General features: G+C 35.7%; 1 protein-coding gene across 4 annotated transcripts in view; it reads right to left on the reverse strand.

The window, feature by feature from the left end:
* Positions 1-490: 490 nt before the first annotated feature.
* Positions 491-26,181, reverse strand: part of Enpp3 (ectonucleotide pyrophosphatase/phosphodiesterase 3) — a 97,931-nt gene continuing 72,240 nt past the window's right edge. For 3 of the 4 annotated variants that reach the window (XM_026381187.2, XM_077801708.1, XM_077801709.1), the window contains 6 exons: positions 24,982-25,136; positions 12,282-12,420; positions 9,396-9,473; positions 8,518-8,650; positions 6,218-6,374; positions 491-692 (listed from right to left, as the gene is read on the reverse strand). In XM_026381187.2, the coding sequence (XP_026236972.2) occupies positions 522-692; positions 6,218-6,374; positions 8,518-8,650; positions 9,396-9,473; positions 12,282-12,420; positions 24,982-25,136 (833 nt within the window). In that variant the 3' untranslated portion in view covers positions 491-521. Of the gene's footprint in view, positions 693-6,217; positions 6,375-8,517; positions 8,651-9,395; positions 9,474-9,785; positions 10,011-12,281; positions 12,421-24,981; positions 25,137-26,181 lie in introns of those variants that run through there. The other variant, XM_077801710.1, reaches the window with a different exon arrangement.

Genomic DNA, 26,181 nt, shown 5'->3' on the forward strand with positions numbered 1-26,181 from the left:
ACATAGAGCTACTTCTCTGTTTATACAGATGGAATTAAGTAGTCCATTGTTTAAATTCCATGTTTTCTGATCTTTGAAATATGTGTACATTTGTGCAAATGACATCTATTTGGACAATTATTACAGGTGAAATTACTGAACCAAAGTTATGTGCATTTTTACTTTATTAAATATTGTCTAGTGGTTAAATGTAAAAAGTTTTATGACACATTGTAGAATTGATGCAATTCCCAAGCAAGACCTATTCCTTTTGTTATTCTTTTTGTTTAGATAATACTGAGCAGAAAAATATAGCCCAAAGCTATGAATGGGATAATAAATACAATAGGAAAGGTAGAACATGGGAAAAATGCAACTTTTAAATAATGCACAGTCACAAAAATATAAAAGAAGAGCAAAGGATAATGAAAATTGAGCAACATGACTCTTGGATTAGTTAAGGAAAAATAGAAAACTTTATTTTATGATTTTCCAACAGAAAATACCATCAACATTTTGCCAAAATTGTTTCAAACATTAAGTTAAATACTAGTTTCAGATGGGGGTAAATATGTCTTTAGCTGCAAAATTTCAGAGACAGGCTGTGCTTTTTCCTGGTAAAAGTCGAGTCCAGTAAGAAGTTCTATATCACGAACCCGGGCGATGTGTGCTTTAAATCTTTCTTTAATCCAAACATCATCTGTTTTATTTTCCTGCAAGGAGAAAAAAAAGACTGTTTTTCCTAGGGCATGATTTTTCATTAACAGAGATATATTTTATTATTTAGAAGTAATATTTTTTATAAAATGTATTGCCTTAAATCTTTGATACAATTAAATTTTATTTAATAAAACAAAAAGTGAAATAATGTACTATAAGAAACACAGGCTGCCACAAAAGCATAAAGTTTAGCCACTTTTATATTTACTCCAAATGTAAGTTTTTAAAGGAAATATATTGCAGATGAAGGTAAGTTCCCAATGTTTCTTGTTTTTTAGGTAAACATTACTATGAGTCAGTGTGAATCCAAACTAATTTTTAAACTTTCACTACACATCAAAATATAATATATAGTATTGGTCTATAAGTCTTCAAATTTATATAAGTGACATAATAAGTGGTATGTTCTAATGATTTTTTCATTCATTTTTTTGTTTATAATCTAGATAGTGACATATCCAGATCTAGTCAGGTCATTTGTTTTTATCTAGAGTTTGTGATAGTACCTCATTTTAATGTAGCCTAGCTTATTTTTTTTCCACTTTACCTTTTCAAATGAAACTGTCATGAATAACTGGGCCTCCTTGGTTTAAAAGCATGGGTTTCTAGGATATATAAATGAAACTTCTGGGTCATAGAGCATCTGCAATTTTAACCTAACCAACTGTAAACATGGCACTCCTCAAAAGGTCTATGCTAATTTATACCTCACAGCAAGTGAAGATGCTCTCTGTATCCCCAAATCTTTGTCAATCCATGTGTGTGAAAGAGCATTTTGTGCCTGTTTAAATTTTATTACCCTGAATATTTTGATAGTTGAGTATTTTTTTTTTTTGGTTATCTTTTAGCCATTTAACTTTTACCAAGTTTTTACCATATAAAAGTTAGTTCCGTGTATTTCTGTGACACATTCTTTATTAATTTTGTATGTATGTGTGTGCATGTGTGTGTGTGTTACTAGGGATTGAACATTGGGCTATTTTACAACTGAACCATATCCCCATCCCTTTTTATCTTTTAAGACAGGGTCTTGCTAAGTTGCCTAGGCTGGACTTGAACTTGTGATCCTCCTGCCCCAGCATCTGAGTAGCTGAGATTACCGATGTGTACCCCTGCACCTAGTTTTAATTTTCTAATATTCAATATTTCTGATATCATTAATTTTCAGTTAAATTTTCACAAAGTTTCAACATATGTTTATTTTAATGAATGTGTTTTAGTCACTCTCATTTTACTTAAGCACAGTGGTTTGCTTGTTTTTTCAGTATGCAGACTCAAAAAACAGGCAGCCACCCTTTAAGTAAGACAAAAAACAAAAAAGAGGAAGTCACTTTTTGTTCCTAACCACTAGAACATTTTCTGTGTGACATTCATGATGTTAGTTAATTTATTTTCAATGAAAATATGGTGTGCTAAGTTAAGCTTAGTCTTCCAGTGGGAATCTAACTCAGTCTTTTTTTACATGCCTTTACTATTTCATACTTCAGCAGCATTTAATATTTCTGATCACCTTTTTCCCATAACATTTTTTTCCCAGTTGACTTACATGATTCTCTCTCTCTTTTTCTCCTGGCTTATTTGTTATCCATCCAACCAAGTATTACCAAACACCTGATAGTCTTCCTTCTTTTAAATTGCAGTAAAATAATTGTGAAGTACCATATGCAGCTGTATGTATGCAGAGGTGATACTGGAAATTTAACACCAGGTAAGTCACCTGCAGCAGCCACCTATAGATAATTCTCTAGTTGTACAGTGCACCCCAGCCTAAGAGCAATATTACATATATATGGTTTATGAGCTATTTAAATATATGCTTTGATTTTATGTAATACATGTTATTAGTGTATCTTAGCCCTGTGACATAAACAGAAGAACTACATACCTACCAAAATACAGCTCACTTTGTTCATTTTTTAAGGAATATCTATTTCAGTTTTTTCTTTCTTCCTAACCACTTCCTCATTCTCTCTCCATAACACTCAGTCTGCATATTGCTGCTAGCACACCAAGGCAGCTGTTTTGCCAGGGGAACCTCATTAGTGAGTGTCTGCGGACCTTTCACTTAATGGATTAGCCCAAGCTTTAGAATGTTCCTCCTCTGTCTTCCATAGCTCTACTAACCATCCCTCATTTGGCGATAGCTTCTATTTTCTTATCTGCCTCTACTTCTTCCCATCCTTGAGTTTTCTCTCAATTTGACCTTGGAATTTTTCCTTTCTACTTTCTTTCCTCTGGCAATTTTATTTTGCTCCCTTGACTTAATGCCAAATAGACATGTTTTCTGATTTCTTTTATAATACCATACCTATATTTCCCCATATCTTCTGAGTGATTTATAATAATAGTTAGTTAAACTCATGGCTACATTTTCATTTTTCTGACAGGAATTAACATCCAAAGTTAAAGAAAAATAAAAAGGAAGAAGGGGGAAAGATTGAAGGAATAGGGAAGCAAATAAATAAATAAATAAATAAAAGAAATATGAATCTAGTTCTCTAAATCAAGTGTGAGGTGAAATTGTGAATCTATAATTCCTACAGCTTGTCTCAGTTCCCTCAAACCTCTTTCAGTGGGTACCTTTGTGCACTGGTTAGAAGACATAAATGTTCTGAGGTTTCACACATGCAACCCTTAAATCATGACAACTATTTCATCAGATGCTTGTAGCATAACTACCTGTTCTTATGCTAGTGAAAATATTAGCTGGCTTGAACTAAGGAACACTTTGTGCATGTATTATACTTTCTAAGTGATTTGACTATGGGGATTTACTTTCATCTTATGTTGTCTTTAGAATGCAACTCCACCATAAGATATGATTCCTTTAAAGGGCCACCATTCACTTACTACATACTAGGAACTCTTAATTTTTTATATGAATCATCTCATTTTATTCTCATGACAACTTTATAAAGGGAGGTGAAATTTTTTATTCCTATTAGATATAACAGATGAGGAAACTGTTATTAAGTTAACAGTTCAATTAGGTCAAGTTACTAACTAATCCAAGATGTCTAAATCCTAAACCACACATTTAAGTCCTATTCTGCACTGTTTCTCTTATGTTCTAAATACATAACTAGTCTCAAACTGAAAACCACCAAGAGAAATTTATCCCTCCCCAAAACAACTGTTTATCTTATACATTTCCTGGCCAGTCATTTTTAAATTATCAGGCACCTCTAATTCTCATCCTGCTTCCTCTTCCTCACAGTTAGTTGACAGCTGCATCTTATTAACTTCACCATCTCTCATGTAGTCATAACTTGCTTTGCTTCATACTCATCACATTATGACTCAGAATAATACATATGAATATCATATCCTTATTAATAAACCACAACTTCCTCAAAACTCTGGATTGTGGTCCAACCCATTGGTGATGATGTCCTGTTCAATAAAATATGGTGCCCTATTATTTAGGGGAGATTGTTTCCATGTTGGATGAGCAGGGAAGGCTTCATACAATTTGCAATTAACTTTATAGTGCAGGTAGAATTTTTAGAAAATGGAAAAGGAGGATATTCTAGAAGCAAGAAGAATACAGGCAACAGTGATGAGGTAGGGAAACTCAAGATATGGGCAAGAAATTTCAAGGACTCCATCCAGCCTGAGCATGAGCTTGCAGCATCAACTGAGAGTCAATTGTGAAGAGATTTAACTATAAACTGGGAGTTTTTTGTTTTGATTTGCTTTTTTTTCAGTATAGATGATCAAAAATTTTGGTATGAAGGAGTATGACATAAGCAAAAATGAAATTTTAAGATGAGCAAGTTGGTATTGGTGCACATAGGTGAAGAAGAGGACAACAAATAGCAAAGCTACTTAAGATTTGCTTTCAAAAGTCCTGAGAGAGGGTCATAAGGATTTAGACCAGGGATGGCAAATAATTTCTTCTTTGTATGTCCATTATAATCATCCTATAATGGCCACCTAGTGCCTCAGTGATAACTGCTTGACCCCAATTCCTGGGTGAAGAGTACTATACTCTATCACTTGTCACTGTCTGCTCTTGGAAGAGGAAGTAAAGATTGGTGGTTTACCCTGGTCTCAGTGAAAAAAAAAAAAAAAGCTGACAGAAAAAAGAGGAAGGGATTCAACTCAACAACATCTGAGTTTCTTGTTTTGAAACTATCCTCCCTTATTTTAGGACTATGAGTGACCCACTATTCAGCATCTGACATTTGTCCTCCATCTTTAGTCAAAGAAAGACTGCTCAAACACTCTAGTCAAATCATCTTTGCATGACTGAGCTAAAATATCACCTTCCCTACCCAGAAGTATTTCTGCTTTGAAATTTAACAGCACTTTTCTGTCTCTCTGTTGAGCTACTTATCTTGCCTTCTTCCATTTTGCTAGGCTTTTAGTAAAATGTAAATGCTAGGCTTCTAATAAAAGTAATTGCTAATAAATGCAAGTACTTTCCATGATATAACATGGTGAAAACAGATTTCTTGTTGAAAACATGACAGAATATATGTAAAACTCCATCTAGCCTAGAGCCTAAGTTTTAATTTCCAGTCTCTAATGGCCAATAGGATTTTTCGTGTGAATACCTATTTCCACAAACCTGACATGCCTAAACTTAACCATCCTATCTATCTACCAAAAAAGTTCTCATTCCTCTTTTTGTATTTTCCTTAATTATCTACATTTTAAAATCTCAGAATCAGCTTTGAGTTTACATTTTCCTTTGGCTCTTCTGTCCTATTGTTACCAATTCTTCTCCATTCTTCACACCCTATTCTTAGTCTTCTCAACTTATACAAATTCTGCCCATTGTCCAGGGCTCAGCCCTACTCTCACTTCATTTTATATAACCTTTATTCATTATGACAACTAAATATGTTCTTAACTCCAAAACATCGAATCCTTTTAACAGTATTTGACAACTGAACCCAACTTTGTGACATATCTTAATTTTTAACTTTTAAAATAATTCTTACATTATTGACTGGCTCATTTATGTATCAGTACCCTTATTTATATATCAAAGTCATATATAAACTTCTTAAGGGAAGGGACAATGTATTCCTGCTTTGTGCATTCTAAAGTGTTTGTGTATTCAAACTGAAGTAACTATTCACACAAAATTTGCCTAACCTAACAAAGAATGTTACTTAAGCTAACTTATTGTGTGTGTGTATGTGTATGTGTAAAATTAATTTCACACCTCATGTTTCAAATTGATAAAATTTTTATATTTACATGTTCATTGAGGAAACATGAATTTAAAGCCAACTTTAGGACAGAATCTTAAGATTTGTGTCCAGAATAAAAAATTAATGAAAATGTCCCTTCCCTGGTGAATGTGTGTGTGTGTGTGTGTGTGTGTATGCAGATACATGTCTGATATTAATGACAGAGATCAGTCACCTGTAGAAAACCTTAAAATTGAGTCATCTTTTATTCCAACTATGCCCATACATATTTTTAGAGTCACTTTTATGAAGACCCAAAGGAGCTCTGAGCAATAATTTTCTGAGGTCCCAGGACTCTCTCAAAGCATACTCACAGGACAGCTTTCCACATTGGTAGGTCGGTGAGGGATGATAAAAGGTAGGACATCCAACTGCTCGGGGCAATTGTCTGGTACAAAACTCTGGTTTTTACAACTTGTCAGCACCACAAAAAAGTGTGTTGGGATAAAGATGCTGGAATTGACTGCATGTCTAAAAATATAATTTAAAAGATTTGATGTCATTAGAATTTTACTTTGAAGGATCATAAATGTCTTTGTATAGTTTTAAGGAAATGCCAAGGTAAAAATATATTAAAACATAGTAACAGATGGAGAGTACAATGTTTTATCATATATTTCTTTTAATTCAGTCAGTCAGTACAGATTTATAGCAGGAGTCCAAGATTGGCCATTCTAAAATTATGGGAAAATATCAGAATACAAATTCTGCTTTGCTGTGTTTCCTGACTTTGTTGACTTCATTCTTCACAGTGGTATTTTTTTTTTAGTAGAGCAGGAGCTAGAAATGAAGGAGCCCAGATTCCAACTCTGGCTGTGTACTTTCACTTACCTAATTATCATTCTATTACTGAGTCTCCTCAGCTTTAATAAGTAAGTGGACTTGTACTACCAACTTGCTATGGTTTGGATGTGAGGTGTCCCCCAAAAGTTCACATGTGAGACAATGCAAGAAAGTTCAGAGGAGAAGTGATTGAGTTGTGAGAGTCTTAACCCAGTGAATTAATCCCCTGATCGGGAATAACTGAACTGAAACTGGCAAGTGGAGTCTCTCTCACTCTGCTTTCTGATCACTGTGTGAGCTGTTTCCCTTTGCTGTGATGTTCAGCCTTACTTTGAACCCCGAGAAATGGAGCTGGTTGCCTATGGACAAAGACCTCTGAAACCCTGAGCCCTCAAATAAACTTTTCTTCCTCTACAATTGTTATGGTTGGGTCCTTTAGTCACAGCAGTGAAACAGCAGAGTAAAATACAGCATCACAGTGTGGACATAGGAATAAATCCATACAAAAGATATGGCAGTGCTTTGGATTCAAATAACAAATGTGCACGTGCTTTGAAAAGTTTTAGGTGTGCAGTAGGGGTCAGATGTAAGTATGAGTCCACTAAAAGGAACATGAGCTGGTATAAATGAGTGGTATGTGTGACTCAGAAACAGACTATCTGGGTTCGTATTTTTCTTTACCACTTCCACTTGTGGAATTTGTCTCATATATTACTGTATTTGCCTCAGTTTACTCATCTTAAACTGGGGGATATTGGCACTGAATATAAGGTTGTTTTGTAGATTCAATGAAGTATATGTAAATGATTAGAAAATACTTAGCATATAGGAAAGAACATCAAAGTATTTGTCAGATATTCAATGATGAAAGGTAGAAAGCAATAAACACTGAAATAAGAAGGTAAACAAAATAAAGACTACCCACTTAGTAGATACAAAGGCTACTTGATCAGAAGATATAGTAGAAACCATTACCTTATATAAAATACACTTAGAAATCATAATTGTTTAGTTTGGTTCTTCCTATATTTTGATAATAAAAGGAAGTGATGGATAAAACTTCTCTCTGAAGCGCTCTATTTCTATTACTGCATTCAAAATTAATTCTCAGCAACCTATTATGAACAGGTTTAAAATTGAGATGTACAGTTTAGTTGGATTAGTTTTGCATGTGAAATCTACCTACATTTTCTCTTAGGAGATGTTTTTTATGAACTGTTCAGAATTCTTGTGACTAAGATAAGCAGTCTTTACTTGAGTTTTTTCATTTATTATTGAACTGCTTCTATATTTATCAGTAGCATGTTAAGTTTTCCCTACCTCCTTATTAACTGTTATACAATCTTTCTTTAACTTTTTCCATTATTAGAAACTTTCAAATGAAAATTTTGCTAAACTCTGCCTGAAAATTTTTTTTGGCCTTTTAGTTTAATTTTTTGCCATTTAATTTTTTTGCTAAATATTTAGACTAGGTTGAAAATAGTCAACAATAACATCTGAATATGAATATATCATATAACACTTTAAATACATAGTTTATGTTTAAAATATCAGGATTTCCCCTCATGATACTTGTTGCTAAGTCTAAATCCCAAATTAGCTGGCTTGGTGGCTCACACGTGTAATCCCAACTACTTGGGAGTCTTAAACAGGAGGATCACACTTTGATACCAACCTGGGAAAATTAATGAGGTTATCTGAAAATTAAAATAAAAAATGCTAAGAACATAGTTCAGTGGTAGAGCACTTGCCTACCATGTGCAAGGCCCTGGATGCAACCCCTCAGTACTTCCAAAGGTAAAAAATAAAAAATACAAGCTATATTACTTACTCTTTAATTTCATCTGGAGTATCAAAATGGCCATCATAATTATAATCAAATATTGGTCCACTAATCACATTTACTCCATTTTTTTTAGTGGCATATTCTAAAAGAAGAACCCCCTGGAAATAGTCCCACATTTCTAAAAATGAAAAAATAAGATGTTAAAAATATCTACCTTTATTGAACATGGTAATAGTTTTTCCTATAGATAAGTACATTTACATAGTATCATATTCTACTTCTACAATTGACAATCAATGATGGTTTGGTCTTTCTTTCTTTCATGCAACAAAAATAAGCAGCCATGTTGAAGACCCTTTTTTAAGAAAACAATATTTACTTTTTTAGTTGTAGTTGGACACAATAACTTTATTTATTTGTTTGTTTGTGGTGTTGAGAATGGAACCCAGGGCCTTGCACATGCTAGGCAAGTGCTCTACTGCTGAGCCCCAAAACCAGCCCCTGAGGATGGTTTTTGTTGCTATAGTTGCAGTCATTAAATTGCAATTGAATATGTCTCCAAATTCTTACCTAAAGCTGAGTTGTTTTGGAGACAAAAAGTGTTAAAAATGGAACACACATGCTGTCTTATTAATTATTATTCTGGATACAAACATTTACCTTTCACTTACTTATGGTGAGTGTCAGTAAAATTTAGTTTTGTAAATAGCTCTTTGCAGTTAATAGCTAAAATCAAATTATCAGAATTCTAGCAACATGTTCCTCAAAGTTGAAAAGAAAGTATGTCAGAGATCTTTCTGTACCCATATTTAAAACATCAGAACAAACTTTTAATAATGTAACAAATTGCAGTAAAATAAATATTTAATTTGGATATTCCAGGAGTCATTTAGATATTTCAAGATAAAATAAGTAACACTTACTTTTGAATTCTTCATACATAGGGACCACATTACTTGTAACTAAAGCATCATATCGACTATTAGAAGTTCTACTGTTTGCTGAAAAACAAATGGATTCTATTAAATCCAGTTACACGAGAAAATATGATGAACTACCTATTACCGTTATATATTGATGTAAATTTATTAGTAGTCAAAATGCAGAAGTATTGAGTACTTTTTAGTAGAGGTTATCAAGAATGCAAGCAGTTTTATGCATTTGATACTTATAGTGAGTTGAAATGTGACCCTCCAAAAAAATATGTCCAAGTCCAACCCTCTCACACCTATGAATATAAACTCTTATTGGGAAATAAGAGTTTTTTGCAGATATAGTTAAGGATCTCTAGATGAGATTATTGTTGACTAAGGTGGGCTGTTCATCCAATGACTGATGTCTTGATAAGGAGGAGTTTTGAGGACAGAAAACACATCCAGGAGAAGGCCACATGAAAATGGACACAAAAATTAGAGTGATACAACTGCATGCCTGGAGCCACCAGAAGCTTGAAGAGCCAAGGAAGAACTTTCCCCTAGAGCTTTCAGTGGGAGCTTGGTTCTGTTAATGCCTTGATCTTAGATTTCCACCTTCCAAAACTGTGAAAAAATATATGTGTGTTACTTTAAGTAAATAATTTGTTACAGCAGTCCTAGGAAATAAAGATAATGCCAGATATAGATGTATAGATATTGAACGTGCACAAAATAACAATGCCTTTATGAATAAATCTTCCAAAACAAAATTTTCATAAGAAAATAAATTTTTATTTGTTGGCGACTGCTAACGAGAACATCACAAATAATTGGCTCCGAGGAATTACACGTGTACCTTGTAGCACAGTATTAAGCAAGTGTGCTCTGGAAGCAGTTCCCCAAGTTGGGGAGCCCCTCTGCTCACTAGCTATACCACTTGGGCAAAGTGTTGAATTCCTCTGTGATTCATTTGTTTCATGGCATGTATCTCATTCACTTATTATCAGAATTAAAAACTGCAAACTTATTAAAGTTTTATTTCAATAAAAACACTTAGCAAGAAATCTACCTTCTTAACAAATTTTTAGTGTAGAAAACAGTATTGTTATCTCTGTGTGTATTTAGTTCGTCTTCTGGTTTATAGCAAAATACTTGAGGCTGGGCACTTACAAAGAAAAGAGGCTTATTTAGTTCACAATTTAGTACGAGTCTGAAAGTCCCAGATAGGGTGACCCCATCTGTTTGACCTCTTGTGAGGGTCCTATTAGCTAGAACACAACAGGGCGGAAGAAACAGAAAGGGAAATATTGGTGTGCCAGAGAGATCATATGTCTATCAAGGAAACTAGAGACAAAGAAGGGGCCAGCCTTGCTATTTTTATAAAGACTTGCTCTTTTGAGAACTCACTCCCAAGAGATTGGCATTAATCATTTCTGAAGGCAACACTCCAAATGAGCTAATGCTTTGTACTAGGTCCTACCTTTTAAAGGTTCCATTCCCTCTTAAAACTGCTGCATTGGGGACCAAGCCTCCAGCATATGAACACCAAAAGGAAAACCACATCCAAACCATAATGAGATGTAATACTGTAGAACAGATCTCCAGGACTAATTCAACTTGCTTGACTGAAACTGTATGGCTATTTATTAGTAACTCTCCATTTGCCCCTGACAACTACTATTTTATTCTTTGATGCTATGAATTTGACTATTTTAAAATCCTTCAGTATTTGATAACAGGGATGAACCTTGAAGACATTATGCTAAACAAAATTTACTAGACACAAAGACAAATACTACACAATTCCACTTCTATGAGTTATCTATTTGAACATTTCTTATATTTGAACTAGTCTGACTGAGTATTTTAACTAACACTAAAATAGTAGACTAATAGGTAGGCACCACAGTGCAAGGAAGACAGAAGATTTTACATAGTGTTCCCAGTACTGCAAGCCTTTTCTACTTTTTTAAACTAAGCTCTGAAAGTTGGAAAAGCAATCTACAATATATTACTTCTGTATTAGAGAAAAATAAGAAATCACTTATAATGGAATTTCCATTTCTAACAATGAGTTAAAATTTGTAGTAGAAGGTTAGAAGTTTCATTTCATTGTTAATATTTTTGATATAAAATGTTTACTTATTAATTTAATTTCCTCATCATAACTTAATGCTAACCAATATCTCAGCTTAATATCTACAATTTTATTTGCCAAGCTAAAAACTTTTACTAATAACATATTGCAATTTTTAAAGCTTTATCCTAGGATTCACACACATTTAGAAGGCCTGATTACTCAATCAAGATACTTAAATAAAATATATTAATTTATTAACTTTAATTCCATGTCAGGGATTAAAATTGATATGCTACTAGCTTTCATTCAGTCTTTTTACTTCCCACTATAGCTCTCAGAAAACAAACAAATAAATAAATAAAATCTGTGGCTATTTAACCCACAGTTCAAAGCGGTTGGGCACACAGCATGAGTTACAGTCCAGAATTCCACTCTGATTTCTTTTCACAGAAACAGCTGCATTCTCAATGGAGAATTTAGCTTGGGAAGTAGCCAGAAAAAAAAAAAAAAGGTTTTTTTAGATGCTTGTGTTACTCTCCAAAGAATCTTCCATTTTAAAATTAAACCTAAACTTGTCGACCTCTCTAAACATCTGGGCAGATTAGAGTTGATGCATGCTTCCGTGGTAAAATTTATTAGTCTTTATGATAGCTGTTGTTCTGCCTTTGGCCAGCCCACAACCACTGGAAGCATCTTAGGCAGCTAGTTTAGCCCAAGCAGGTAGTTTTTGTGGGGAGTATATGTTTAAGGCACATGCCCACATCCAGCTGATGAGGGCTTTCTAAGCTATTGCTCTAAAAAAGAGCTCTACTAACCAGGAGGATAGAGGAAGCCGTAGGTGATTTTCTCGTCTGGAAAAGACAAGGAACAATTTTGGCTCTCAAAAGAAGTAACCCTGACATCAACCCGCAGACAGTCTGAGACAGTGGGAGGAGGAGGCGATGTGTCTCCCTGCTGAAAGAGAGAAAAGAAAAAAAAAATTACACCCACAGTTGTGGCTCACCCATTGCCTTATATGGTTTACAACTTCCCTAGAGTGTTTTTCATTTAACCTCTTCCTATTTTCTTAGTGAATCAGGTCTACGCAAGCAATGCAAATGGGTGTTTTCAGCAATGTTTTCTTGTTTTCTGTGGTTCCCTTCCGGTTAGAGGACATTGGGAGGGCAAATCAAATGCATCTTGAAAAGGAATCTTTGCAAACTAAAACCTGAATTGTGAACAGAGGAAAAATGGAAGCATTGCCAGAACCCAAAATCTTTTTCAGGATCAAATTTTTATGTGGTGATATATCTTGTACATTCAAACAAAAATTGAAAATAAAATAAAAACAATTTATTTTAGAACTATAGACATGAACTGGACAAGAATTTCTAAATAACTTAAGGCTAATTGAAAGAAGATGTAGTTATATAAACATACTTATTTTTGGACTTAAATAAATTTGTATCTATAATTCACTCATCATGAAATAGGAATTTTCTTTAAATAATTGTCTTTGTAACTCTAAAGACTAATACAATAATTTATTCACTGGGGATATCTTAAAAATGTGCTGCCTAAGCTCAGTATTTAGGGTAACATATTGCATGTTCATTATATTACTATGGGTAAGTGAACATTATACAATTTGTTTAATTTTTCAGAGATTGATTTATATGTCTTCTGCTGCCCACCATGGATATTTTTCTTAACAAACTTGAAATAATTAAAAAATAAAGTTAAATTAGTATATTCTTCCTTTATTCACTGCACTGTGCTAAGAGCAAAAACTGGCTATGTTGTCTAAAATGTGTGGTCAATTTGCAAAGAAAAAGGCAATATACACACATCTATGCTGTAGTTATACGCAGGAGAATGCCACGTTGAGGTCTAGAGTGGGTAGCAGCTGAAATCAAGGAGAATCCAGGGAAAGCCAAGAGGAGATTATACTCCCTACCATACTAAAAAGCTCCAGTTGGAAAACAAACAGTAGTTGAGCAAACTTCTCAAACTGATTGAACACATACATTTATCTTTACAACCTTCTCAAATTCCATGAGAGAAAAAACAGTCACAATGAAGTTGCCAAGCAGATAAACAAGTAGTAATCTGATTGAGTAGATCAGTAAACACTGACCACCAAGAGCCTATGACTAGGGAAAACAGAAAGAATTGGATTCTTACTGTAGAGGCCCAGAAGGGTAGAACCTGGAGACTACCAGAGAATATATGTAGTAGGTAGGACTAGAAACAAGAGGACAGGTTAGAGAGGCCATGTAAAATGTTTACTCTCTGGAGAGTTTAAACCAGAGAGATGCCCAGAGTAAAGGAAGGCACAAAGGGCAGGCACACCATATGGAAAACAATGGGATTAAATAAAACTCCCAATCTCATTACTCCATTTAACCTGCAAATCATATTCACTGGATCAGATCTGAAGTGCTCTGTCTTTGGAAAACAATCAAACCTGAAAGTAAAACTAGATACTTACTGTTGGAAGTCTAAAACAAAATGGCTGGTAGCTTTCTAATCAACCTATAGAAGTCTATGAGCTTGAAAGCCCTAACCATATTTGCTGCCTCCCCTTAATGATTGAGCTGACAGCAAAGGACCACCTCAATGAGGGTGAGAAAGAGGAACCAAGAAGAAAAAAGAGACAATATAGAGAGCAGAAGAGAACTCTCAGAAAGAGTATATATAGCAAAAATAAAGAAAATAAGAAAGGAGATAACAGAGGTCTTGGGATTTTAAAAAATGGGACAGCTGAGACAAATATTGAATATGATCTGGAAGGTAAAATTATAATGTCTCATAAAGTGAAATTAAAGGCAAATACATGGGTTAAAGTATGGAAAATATAAGCATATTAGACTATGAATCCAGAAATATAATGTCCTATTAACTTAAAAAAAAAATCTCGATTCCTCGAGGTTTCAAAATGCTGCCGAGGGCTTAGGACCTGCAACTGCCACCCCTCCCTCCCGGGTTCCAAGGGGGATCGACTCATGGATCGACCATAAGTTTTATCTACAGACTGCAGTTTCTTCAGTCAAAAATGACATCATATTCCACCTCTGCCCAGATTATCTTGAAGCCATGTAGCTTGTGTGAGAAAAGACCACGAGACGGGAACATTATTCATGGAAGGACAAGCCATCTTACGACTTGTTTTCACTGTGCCCAGAAGACTAAAGAAGCATGGGGCTTCATGTCCTATTTGCAAGAAAGAGATTCAATTAGTTATTAAGGTTTTTATAGCATAGTTGAATCAATTGCAAAAAAATATTAATTAGGAGCACCAGGTCACGTACGGAAATGTCAGTATTGCCTGTTTCTACTAAGTATAACCCATTTCATGTGTTCATTTGTGCATGTAAACATCAAAAATAAATCTCTAAAGTTTTAAATCCAGTTGAACCATCAACTTAGTACACAGCAGAATCAAAACATTTTGAGACATCCACAGTCTCAAATATGCATCTTTTTTTCTTCCTTTCTAAGGAAGCTCTTAAGCAATTGTTCTAACAAAGCAAGAAGTAAATGAAGAAATATGAAGATATTTGTGTTCAATAAGTTGGATTACCTCTCATCATTTATTCTGCTCTCCTTCAAGAGGCAGAATCTGAAAAACTAAAACCACTCATTTATATTGTTTCAAAATATATCATAGTGAACAGTTCTGAACAACCAGTTTCTCCACTTGGCAATAAAATGGCACACAAATATGTTGTAAAAATGGGAGCATGGGGACAATGACTGCTGACTGAATCAGCCCCATAAATACCAAGGAAAACGAGTTTGCTATTTCCTTTTTTTACTCTAACCTCTTATATGTTTAATAAGTTTCTCTTAAAGAAATATAAAATACATAAATGTAGCCACAAAAACATTAATCCATAATGTAGGAGAACTAGAATGCCTATATCCAACAGTTTAAATTATGAAAATGTGAAGGGAAGTTCACTGTTATTTTTCATGAGACAATGGCTATAAAAGCTGTGCTCAAAAAATTTAGTTGGGCAATTGTTGACCATTTTCTAGAAGTAGCATGAATGTGGGGTTAAGAAAAATGGGCCAGAAAGAACTAAAATAAGTTACATGTTTTCTTCTAACTAAAAATCTTGAAATTTATTTCTCACATATCAAACTCGAACCCCCAAGTAGACATGAATCAAGACCAGGAAAGCAGGACGTGGCCTTATTTATGAAGGTGAGAGGATGCCAAAGGCAGCCTCTAGAAGGACAGAGGGAGCAGAGGTCATGTCCTTCCTGAGCCAAGGTCTCATGATAAAAGGCGATGGTGAAGCACTACTGCCACATAGCCATCACCACCACCACCACCCCCCCCAACACACACAGAAACAGCCTCAGTTCTGCCCTCTGTTCAGAGTCCCGGGTACTTCTGAAGCCAGAGAAAAATCAGAAACATAATAAACAGGGCCTAATAAGACACTCAGATAAAATCTCAAATCTCTACCTCTTCAAATCTTCAAGAGAAGCAGATGATGAGAACAGATAGGAAAATGAGATGGTTCTACTTCTGGTATGACAAGGGGACAAACAGAACTTAAACAGGAGACAAATTTATTTTGATTGAGTAATACTTTCTCCTTACTTTAGGCCAAATGTAAAAGTTAAAGCATACTTATTCAGAGCCTGCAGCAGGGCCCCGGAGATCCAGGCCAACTGATTCGCGCGGCTTGCCCTGCGGCTACAGAAGGCGTGGCGCCTCAGTGAAGCCATTAATTAGCAAGCAGGGAGGTTAGGGAAGGCCATTAGGTGGAATCCCACCAGCCAAGCCCACACGGACCCTTGGGCCGAGCACGGGATCTCAGAAGGGGAAGGAAGCGGTACAGTCCCATCCCCCACAGCGGACACTCCACCGAGGCAGTCAGCGGCCACCATCCGGGAAAGCTGAAGGATACACCGCCACTCTCCTTCAGAGTGCAACATCAAAACAGCGGACACTCCATCCAGGCAGTCAGCGGCCACCATCTGGGAAAGCTGAAGAATACACCACCACTCTCCAACAGCTTGCAACATCAAAACAGCCAGCAGCAGGACCCCGGAGATCCAGGCCAACTGATTCGCGTGGCCTGCCCCGCAGCTACAGAAGGCGTGGCGCCTCAGAGAAGCCATTAATTAGCAAGCAGGGAGGTTAGGGACTGCCATTAGGTGGAATCCCGCCAGCCAAGCCCACTGCCCACGCCCGGAACAGGCCCAGCGACCTGCCAGCATTGTAGTCACGACACCCCAATTGGAATAGGGACAGAGCAGAGCCACCTTCCACTCTCGGAACAGGCCCAGAGAGCCGCCAGCGTGGTAGACACGTCACCCCAATTGGAGTAGGGGCACAGCCGCCGCCCGCACCTGCAAGGGAGACTTTTCAAGTATACAAGAGCAACATAAATAAATAGGGGGTAAATTTCAAAACACAACAGTTGCACCAAGCAGAAAGAAACGCGAGCAGTATGAAAAGACAAGGAAAGAAAGGACCACAAGCAATGCAGGTCAACTCAACTTTAGAAGAGGTAATAGCTGCAACATATGGAATATCAGATAAAGAGTTCAGGATATATATGCTTCAGATGATCTGGAGTCTCAAGGAAGACATGAGACAGCAAAATCAGACAATGAAAGATCACATTGACAAACAAATCCAGGAAGTAAAAGATCAATTTCACAGGGAGATAGAGGTAATAAAAAACAAACAAATTGAAACTCTAGAAATGCAGGAAACAATAAACCAACTTAAAAACTCAATTGAGAATACTACCAGCAGAGTAGATCACTTAGAAGAGAGAACATCAGACAATGAAGACAAAGTATTTCAACTGGAAAAGAACATAGACAGCTCAGCAAGTCTGCTAAGAAACCATGAGCAGAACATCCAAGAATTATGGGACAATATCAAAAGACCAAATTTAAGAGTCATTGGGATACAGGAAGGCACAGAGCTCCATTCCAAAGGAATAAACAGTCTATTCAGTGAAATAATACGAGAAAACTTCCCAGAATTGAAGATTGAGACAGAATCCCAAATCCTAGAAGCCTACAGGACGCCGAATGTGCAAAATCATAAGAGATCCACACCTAGACACATTATAATGAAGATGTCCAACATACAGAATAAGGAGAGAATTTTAAAAGCTGCAAGAGAAAGAAAGCAGATTACATTTAGGGGTAAACCAATCAGGATAACAGCTGATCTCTCAACACAGACTCTGAAAGCTAGAAGATCCTGGAATAACATATTTCAAACACTGAAAGACAATGGGCTCCAACCAAGAATCGTGTATCCGGCGAAATTAAGCTTCAGGTTAGAAGATGAAATTAAAACCTTCCACAATAAACAAAAGTTAAAAGAATTCGCAGCTAGAAAACCATCTCTTCAAAAAATCCTTGGCAAAACATTACAGGAAGAGGAAATGGAAAATAACATTGAAAACCAACAATGGGAGGTAGGACAGTAAAGGGGGGAAAGTAGTCAAAGAGGATAACAAATCAGGTTTAGTAACATCAATAAACAAATATGGATAGAAGAACAAACCATATCTCAATAATAACCCTAAATGTTAATGGCTTAAACTCACCAATTAAGAGACACAGGCTAGTAGAATGGATCAAAAAACAAGACCCAACAATATGCTGTCTACAGGAGACGCATTTGATAGGAAAAGATATACATAGACTGAAGGTGAAAGGTTGGGAAAAATCATATCACTCATATGGACCGCGGAAACAAGCAGGAGTGTCCATACTCATATCTAATAAAATAGATTTCAAGCCAAAGCTAATCAAAAGGGATATAGAAGGACACTTCATACTGCTCAAGGGAACCATACACCAACAAGACATAACAATCATAAATATATATGCCCCAAATAATGGTGCAGCTGTGTTCATCAAGCAAACTCTTCTCAAGTTCAAGAGTCTAATAGACCAACATACAATAATCATGGGAGACTTCAACACACCTCTCTCACCACTGGACAGATCTTCCAAACAAAAGTTAAATAAGGAAACTATAGAACTCAATAACACAATTAACAACCTAGACTTAATTGACATATATAGACTATACCACCCAACATCAAGTAGCTACACTTTTTTCTCAGCAGCACATGGAACCTTCTCAAAAATAGACCATATACTATGTCACAGGGCAACTCTTAGACAATACAAAGGGGTAGAGATAATACCATGCATCTTATCTGATCATAATGGAATGAAACTGAAAATCAATGATAAAAGAAGAAAGGAAAAAGCAAACATCACCTGGAGAATGAACAATAGGTTGCTGAGTGATCAATGGGTTTTAGAAGACATCAAGGAGGAAATTAAAAAATTCCTAGAGTTAAATGAAAACACAGACACAACATATCGGAATCTATGGGACACATTGAAAGCAGTTCTAAGAGGAAAATTCATTGCTTGGAGTTCATTCCTCAAAAAAAGAAAAAACCAACAAATAAATGATCTCATACTTCATCTCAAAATCCTAGAAAAAGAAGAGCAAAACAACAGCAAAAGAAGTAGAAGGCAAGAAATAATTAAAATCAGAGCTGAAATTAATGAAATTGAAACAAAAGAAACAATTGAAAAAAATTGACAAAACTAAAAGCTGGTTCTTTGAAAAAATAAATAAAATTGACAGACCCTTAGCCATGCTAACGAAGAGAAGAAGAGAGAGAACCCAAATTACTAGCATACGGGATGAAAAAGGCAATATCACAACAGACACTACAGAAATACAGAAGATAATCAGAAATTACTTTGAATCCTTATATTCCAGTAAAATAGAAGATAGTGAAGGCATAGATAAATTCCTTGAGTCCTATGATCTGCCTAGATTGAGCCAGGAGGATATAGACAACCTAAACAGACCAATAACAATAGAGGAAATAGAAGAAACCATCAAAAGACTACCAACTAAGAAAAGCCCAGGACCGGATGGGTATACAGCAGAGTTTTACAAAACCTTTAAAGAGGAACTAACACCAATACTTTTCAAGCTATTTCAGGAAATAGAAAAAGAGGGAGAACTTCCAAATTCATTCTACGAGGCCAACATCACCCTGATTCCGAAACCAGACAAAGACACATCAAAGAAGGAAAACTACAGACCAATATCTCTAATGAACCTTGACGCAAAAATCCTCAATAAAATTCTGGCGAATCGGATTCAAATACATATCAAAAAAATTATACATCATGATCAAGTAGGATTCATCCCTGGGATGCAAAGCTGGTTTAATATACGGAAATCGATAAATGTTATTCACCACATCAATAGACTTAAAAATAAGAATCATATGATCATATCAATAGATGCAGAAAAAGCATTCGACAAAGTACAGCATCCCTTTATGTTCAAAACGCTAGAAAAATTAGGGATAACAGGATCATACCTCAACATTGTAAAAGCAATCTATGATAAGCCACAGGCCAGCATCATTCTGAATGGAGAAAAATTGAAGGCATTCCCTCTAAGATCTGGTACAAGACAGGGATGCCCTCTCTCACCACTTCTGTTCAACATAGCCCTCGAAACACTGGCCAGAGCAATTAGACAGTCAAAAGAAATTAAAGGCATAAAAATAGGAAAAGAAGAACTTAAATTATCACTATTTGCAGATGATATGATTCTATACCTAGCAGACCCAAAAGGGTCTACAAAGAAGCTATTAGAGCTAATAAATGAATTCAGCAAAGTGGCAGGATATAAGATCAACACGCATAAATCAAAGGCATTCCTGTATATCAGCGACAAATCCTCTGAAACGGAAATGAGGACAACTACTCCATTCACAATATCCCCCCAAAAAATAAAATACTTGGGAATCAACCTAACAAAAGAAGTGAAAGATTTATACAATGAAAATTACAGAACCCTAAAGAAAGACATAGAAGAAGACCTTAGAAGATGGAAAAACATACCCTGCTCATGGATAGGCAGAACTAACATCATCAAAATGGCGATATTACCAAAAGTTCTCTATAAGTTCAATGCAATGCCAATCAAAATCCCAACAGCATATCTTGTAGAAATAGATAAAAGAATCATGAAATTCATATGGAATAATAAAAGACCCAGAATAGCAAAAACAATACTAAGCAGGAAGTGTGAATCAGGCGGTATAGCGATACCAGACTTCAAACTATACTACTGAGCAATAGTAACAAAAACAGCATGGTACTGGTACCAAAACAGGCGGGTGGACCAATGGTACAGAATAGAGGACACAGTAACCAATCCACAAAACTACAACTATCTTATATTTGATAAAGGGGCTAAAAGCATGCAATGGAGGAAGGATAGCATCTTCAACAAATGGTGCTGGGAAAACTGGAAATCCATTTGCACCAAAATGAATCTGAATCCCTATCTCTCGCCGTGCACAAAAGTTAACTCAAAATGGATCAAGGAGCTTGATATTAAATCAGAGACACGGCATCTGATAGAAGAAAAAGTTGGTTATGATCTACACGCTGTGGGATCGGGCTCCAAATTCCTCAATAGGACACCCATAGCACTAGAGTTAACAAATAGAATCAACAAATGGGACTTACTCAAACTAAAAAGTTTTTTCTCAGCAAAAGAAACAATAAGAGAGATAAACAGGGAGCCTACATCCTTGGAACAAATCTTTACTCCACACACTTCAGATAGAGCCCTAATAACCAGAATATACAAAGAACTCAAAAAATTAGACAATAAGATAACAAATAACCCAATCAATAAATGGGCCAAGGACCTGAACAGACACTTCTCAGAGGAGGACATACAATCAATCAACAAGTACATGAAAAAATGCTCACCATCGCTAGCAGTCAGAGAAATGCAAATCAAAACTACCCTAAGATACCATCTCACTCCAGTAAGACTGGCAGCCATTAGGAAGTCAAACAACAATAAGTGCTGGAGAGGATGCGGGGAAAAGGGCACTCTTGTTCATTGCTGGTGGGACTGCAAATTGGTGCAGCCAATTTGGAAAGCAGTATGGAGATTTCTCGGAAAGCTGGGAATGGAACCACCATTTGACCCAGCTATTCCCCTTCTCGGTCTATTCCCTAAAGCCCTAACAAGAGCATGCTACAGGGACACTGCTACATCGATGTTCATAGCAGCTCAATTCACAATAGCAAGACTGTGGAACCAGCCTAGATGCCCTTCAATAGATGAATGGATAAAAAAAATGTGGCATTTATACACTATGGAGTATTACTCTGCATTAAAAAATGACAAAATCATAGAATTTGGAGGGAAATGGATGGCATTAGAGCAGATTATGCTAAGTGAAGCTAGTCAATCTTTAAAAAACAAATACCAAATGACTCCTTTGATATAAGGGGTGTAAACAAGGACAGGGTAGGGACGAAGAGCTTGAGAAGAATATTTACAGTAAACAGGGATGAGAGGTGGGAGGGAAAGGGAGTGAGAAGGGAAATTGCATGGAAATGGAAGGCGATCCTCAGGGTTATACAAAATGTCATATAAGAGGAAAGGAGGGGTAAGACAAGAGAATACAAAGGGAAGAAATGATTTACAGTAGAAGGGGTAGAGAGAGAAAAGGGGAGGGGAGGGGAGGGGAGGGGAGGGGGGATAGTAGAGAATAGGACAGACAGCAGAATACATCAGACACTAGAAAGGCAATATGTCAATCAATGGAAGGGTAACTGATGTGATACAGCAATTTGTATACGGGGTAAAAGCGGGAGTTCATAATCCACTTGAATCAAACCGTGTAATATGATGTATTAAGAACTATGTAATGTTATGAACGACCAATAAAAAAAAAAAAAAGCATACTTATTCAAAGATTGGATAGTTATAATCTGGTCTTATGGTAAGGATAATAGCTATACTTTTAAATGCTATAGTTTTGTTTGTCTGATTGTATACTTTTTTCTTCAAAGAGAAAATTATTTCTCATCGTTAAAAAAAGTTTCTAAGATATAATAAAATCATAATTTTTTAAATACTTACAAATATGGTTACGATAAGGTTTAGACACACAAAAAAGGCTTTAAAAATTCAGCAATTTAGTGAATGGGTGATATATACATAAACATTATAATATATAACATTATACTTATGTACATTAAATGGAGCATTTTCACAGAACAATAGATTTTTCTCCTCTAAAAAGTCTTTTGATTTCATATTAAATTTCTAAAGTATCTATTCTAAATAACAATCACGATTCTTGCTTTTATTTTCATTTTTTTTAGCTACCAACAGAAAAACCAGTTCATAATCTTCCTTTTGAACAGACCCAGAAGCAAAATTCACCTACATCCTGAGCAGTCTTCCTGGTTTAGAAGCAGTTGTAGGACTGTGATTTCAAGTCACAACTACTTACCCAGAACTCTTCTGAGATAACAACAAAAGTTAGAAAATCCACCAAAACCACAAAAACCCTAAAACTCTGTAAAACTAAAGGCGTGGACTAATGGGGGCTCATGTTCCAGACTTATTTAAAGTCTGATTTTTCAAACACAGGGTTGATTTACAACATTTTTATGTGAATCTCAAAACATCCTTGTATGTAATTTTCCTGAACCACAACATATGAACAGAGCAATTTCTGAATTAGAAAGCAGAAAATTGCTAGAATTCCATCCTGTCACATGGAGGGAGAAATAGACAAGTCCTTCTGTGGGATCAGAGAAAGGACAGGATCTTTTGGTAACAAAGAAGCTAGTTTTAAAACAATAACAAAGAAGAATTGTACTAAATTCCTCCTCTGCACTGACTTAAAATCCCTCTGCCTTTGGTTTCCGCCAAAGCTCATACAAATTCAGGAATGCAAGACAGCAGCGGAAATTGTTAAAAACATAAACATTCCCTTCAACTCCACAGAATCCCTAGTACCTGCCTGGACTTTTCAAAAGAGAACTAATAATAAGACTGACCTTGAATATGCCTTTCCTCTCAAAAGCAAAAATAAAATAGAAATTATTTTATGGAATGTTAAAGAAAATCACAAAGAATTGCATATTGTGCCTATGAAGAAGAGTAGTTGCCACCAGCCACAAACATGAACTTAGGTAAATGCTGGTGAAATATTTGTCCACACTGGGAAACACACATCAGTGCTCTGTGACCAGTGATCACAATCAAACCACGTCGATAGCAAAGCTGGCTTTCAGAATACACAAAAATTTAATTAGTAGCTGGAAAATACGCTTACTTTTCTCTAAAATTCTTGAACTGGAACAAGAAGGGTAGTTAAACCGGATACAACCAATTACTTTCTTAGCAAGAACTGTTAACAGCTAGAGTTCATCACATGTCTGCTCTAAAATACTATGATTATCTCTACAAAAACAGAGTCCTGGTTATTTATTTACCCTTCTGGATAGCTGTACAACTTTGTCTCTAAAAGTCTTTTAAAATAATGTTTGAGATTTATTCATCTAATACATTTCATTTAATAAGATTTAATGAGCATTTTAATAGCCAGGGATACTTCATAACCGCTCCTGCCCTGAAGAAACTAAGTGTTTAGGCTGATTTTACCCTTTGTTTTGATTTACATTTACCTGACTGTTAATTAAGTTGAATTGCTTGGCTTATATCTTTTGTCCATATATTGACTAAGATGATTTTTACTCTCATGTCTATTCACAGATAGTATTATCTTTTCTGGATTCTAATTACTATTCTGGATCTTTATCACTTGTTTTTTATATGCAATGCAAATATACTGTCCCATCCATGACTGTCATTGTCACACATTAATGTTAATATGGTCCAATTAATTTCCTCTGAAATTTTATTGTTATTGTTGTATTCTAAGAAATCATTCTCTATCCTAAGGTCATAAAGATATGCACAAAGGAAAATATGGATTTGTTGTTCATATTTCGGTCCACTAGAAACTTAATTTTGTGTATAGTGTGAGGTAAGTATCTAAGATTTTCTTCCTCATGGGTAGTTAAGCATCTTGGCACCATATAGTGAAAGGAAGTTTGCCAGACAGTGAGGAGGAAAGAGGATTTAAATAAATGGATTCTCAACCTTGGTCTGGAGAGACCTGTGATGTAACACATCTGCTCAGGTAAGTTGAGCCTAACTCATCAGAGTGCTTCAGCCTTCAGGGAAAGATCATGTCCTCTTCACACTCTGCTCCTTGTTCCTTCCACAGCACACAGCAGATAATGAAGTACTTGTTAAATAGTAAAAAAAAAAAAAAAAAAGCCCTTTTTGACCTGGCTACGGTAACTTCTACGAGCACCCACTGTTACTAGAGGACAGTGTCTCTGTACTTCCTGTTGCTTCAGTTTCTACTGCTTTACCAATTGGCAAACTGGTCTATAAAAACTCTCTAATCAAAACACAATGTAGTTCTCTTTTGCACCAAACAGCACCTATCAAAGGCTTTCTGTAATACCTGGAACATTCTCTTTATAAGCTACAGGCAAGTGAATACCTTTTGTGATTGCTACAAAACAAAATTCAATGCTTACAATGGTAAAGAATTGCCAAGTTTTTCCAGCCTGCATGGATCAATGGACTCAGGAACTTACTGGCTTGGGAACTGTGTATGAACTCCACATAGGTATCTTCAAAGCTTTTGCAAATCCAGTGATGTATTCTCTGTGGTAAAGGAGACAGTGACTCTGGTTCTTCTGCATAACCCTGGGCCTCCCAAATGGCAAATTTACTTTCATTGTTGCTATTACTAAAATGAAAATAATGTAAAATAAAAATATTTGTGAAAACAGCAAGTGCTTCTATGCATATAATTACCCTCTGGTGGCTTATTTATCAGGTATTCTAACAAATATTTTATATATTTAACCTTTTACAACTCATAACCACTCTGTGAGGTAGGTGTTACTATCCCTTTCCACAGATCACAAAACTAAGGCTTAGGTAAGTAACTTGGTTAAGCAAAGGGCTAAGAAAAGATGTGAAGCTCTCTTTCGCTCCTTATGTTTTATATCTCACAAGATATAACCAAAGAAGATGAAATTTTAAAACCCAAAGTGCCTACTTTACAACAAAGATGATATACTTTAATAATTTCATAGGAAAGATATTGGAATTTTTTTAAAAAGAAAGTCTTCTATGGTCTGAATGTTTATGTCCTTCCAAAATTCATGTTGAAATCCTAATCCCAAAGGTGGTGATATTTGAAGGTGGGACCTCTGGGAAGTCCTTTAAGTCATCAGGTGAAGTCCTTATCAAAGGGAATTAGTACCCTTATAAAGATAAGACTCCAGAGAGATTCTTGCCCTTTCAGCCACATAAGGTTAGAATACAAAGGCCATCTATGATGAAGTGGGCCCTGGCCAGACACTGAATCTGTTGGCAATTTAATCTTGGACTGCTCAGCCTCCAGAACTATGAGAATAAATTTCTGTTGTTTATAAGTCACTTGCTTAAGGTGTTGTTATAGCACCCTGAGAAGATGCAGACTGTATCTTAATGTCTATTTATTTGTTTCTATTATATTTGATTCAAACTGACTGCAGATTGGAAATATTGAGAAAACATTTCCTGAGCATGTAAAGATTTTTTTCCTTGTCATTTCCTTCTAAACAAAACAGTATAATAACTATTTACATACCATATATATTGTATTAGGTCTTACAAGTAGTCCAAAGATGATTTAGAGTTTATGGGGAAATATGCATAGTTCGTTGAAAATACTATGCCATTTATATAAGGGACTTGAACAGCTGCAGGTTTTGCTTATCTGCAGGGAGTTTTGGAACAAATCC

The sequence above is a fragment of the Urocitellus parryii genome, chromosome 8, assembly GCF_045843805.1.
Source record: "Urocitellus parryii isolate mUroPar1 chromosome 8, mUroPar1.hap1, whole genome shotgun sequence".
Taxonomy (NCBI): Eukaryota; Metazoa; Chordata; class Mammalia; order Rodentia; family Sciuridae; genus Urocitellus; species Urocitellus parryii.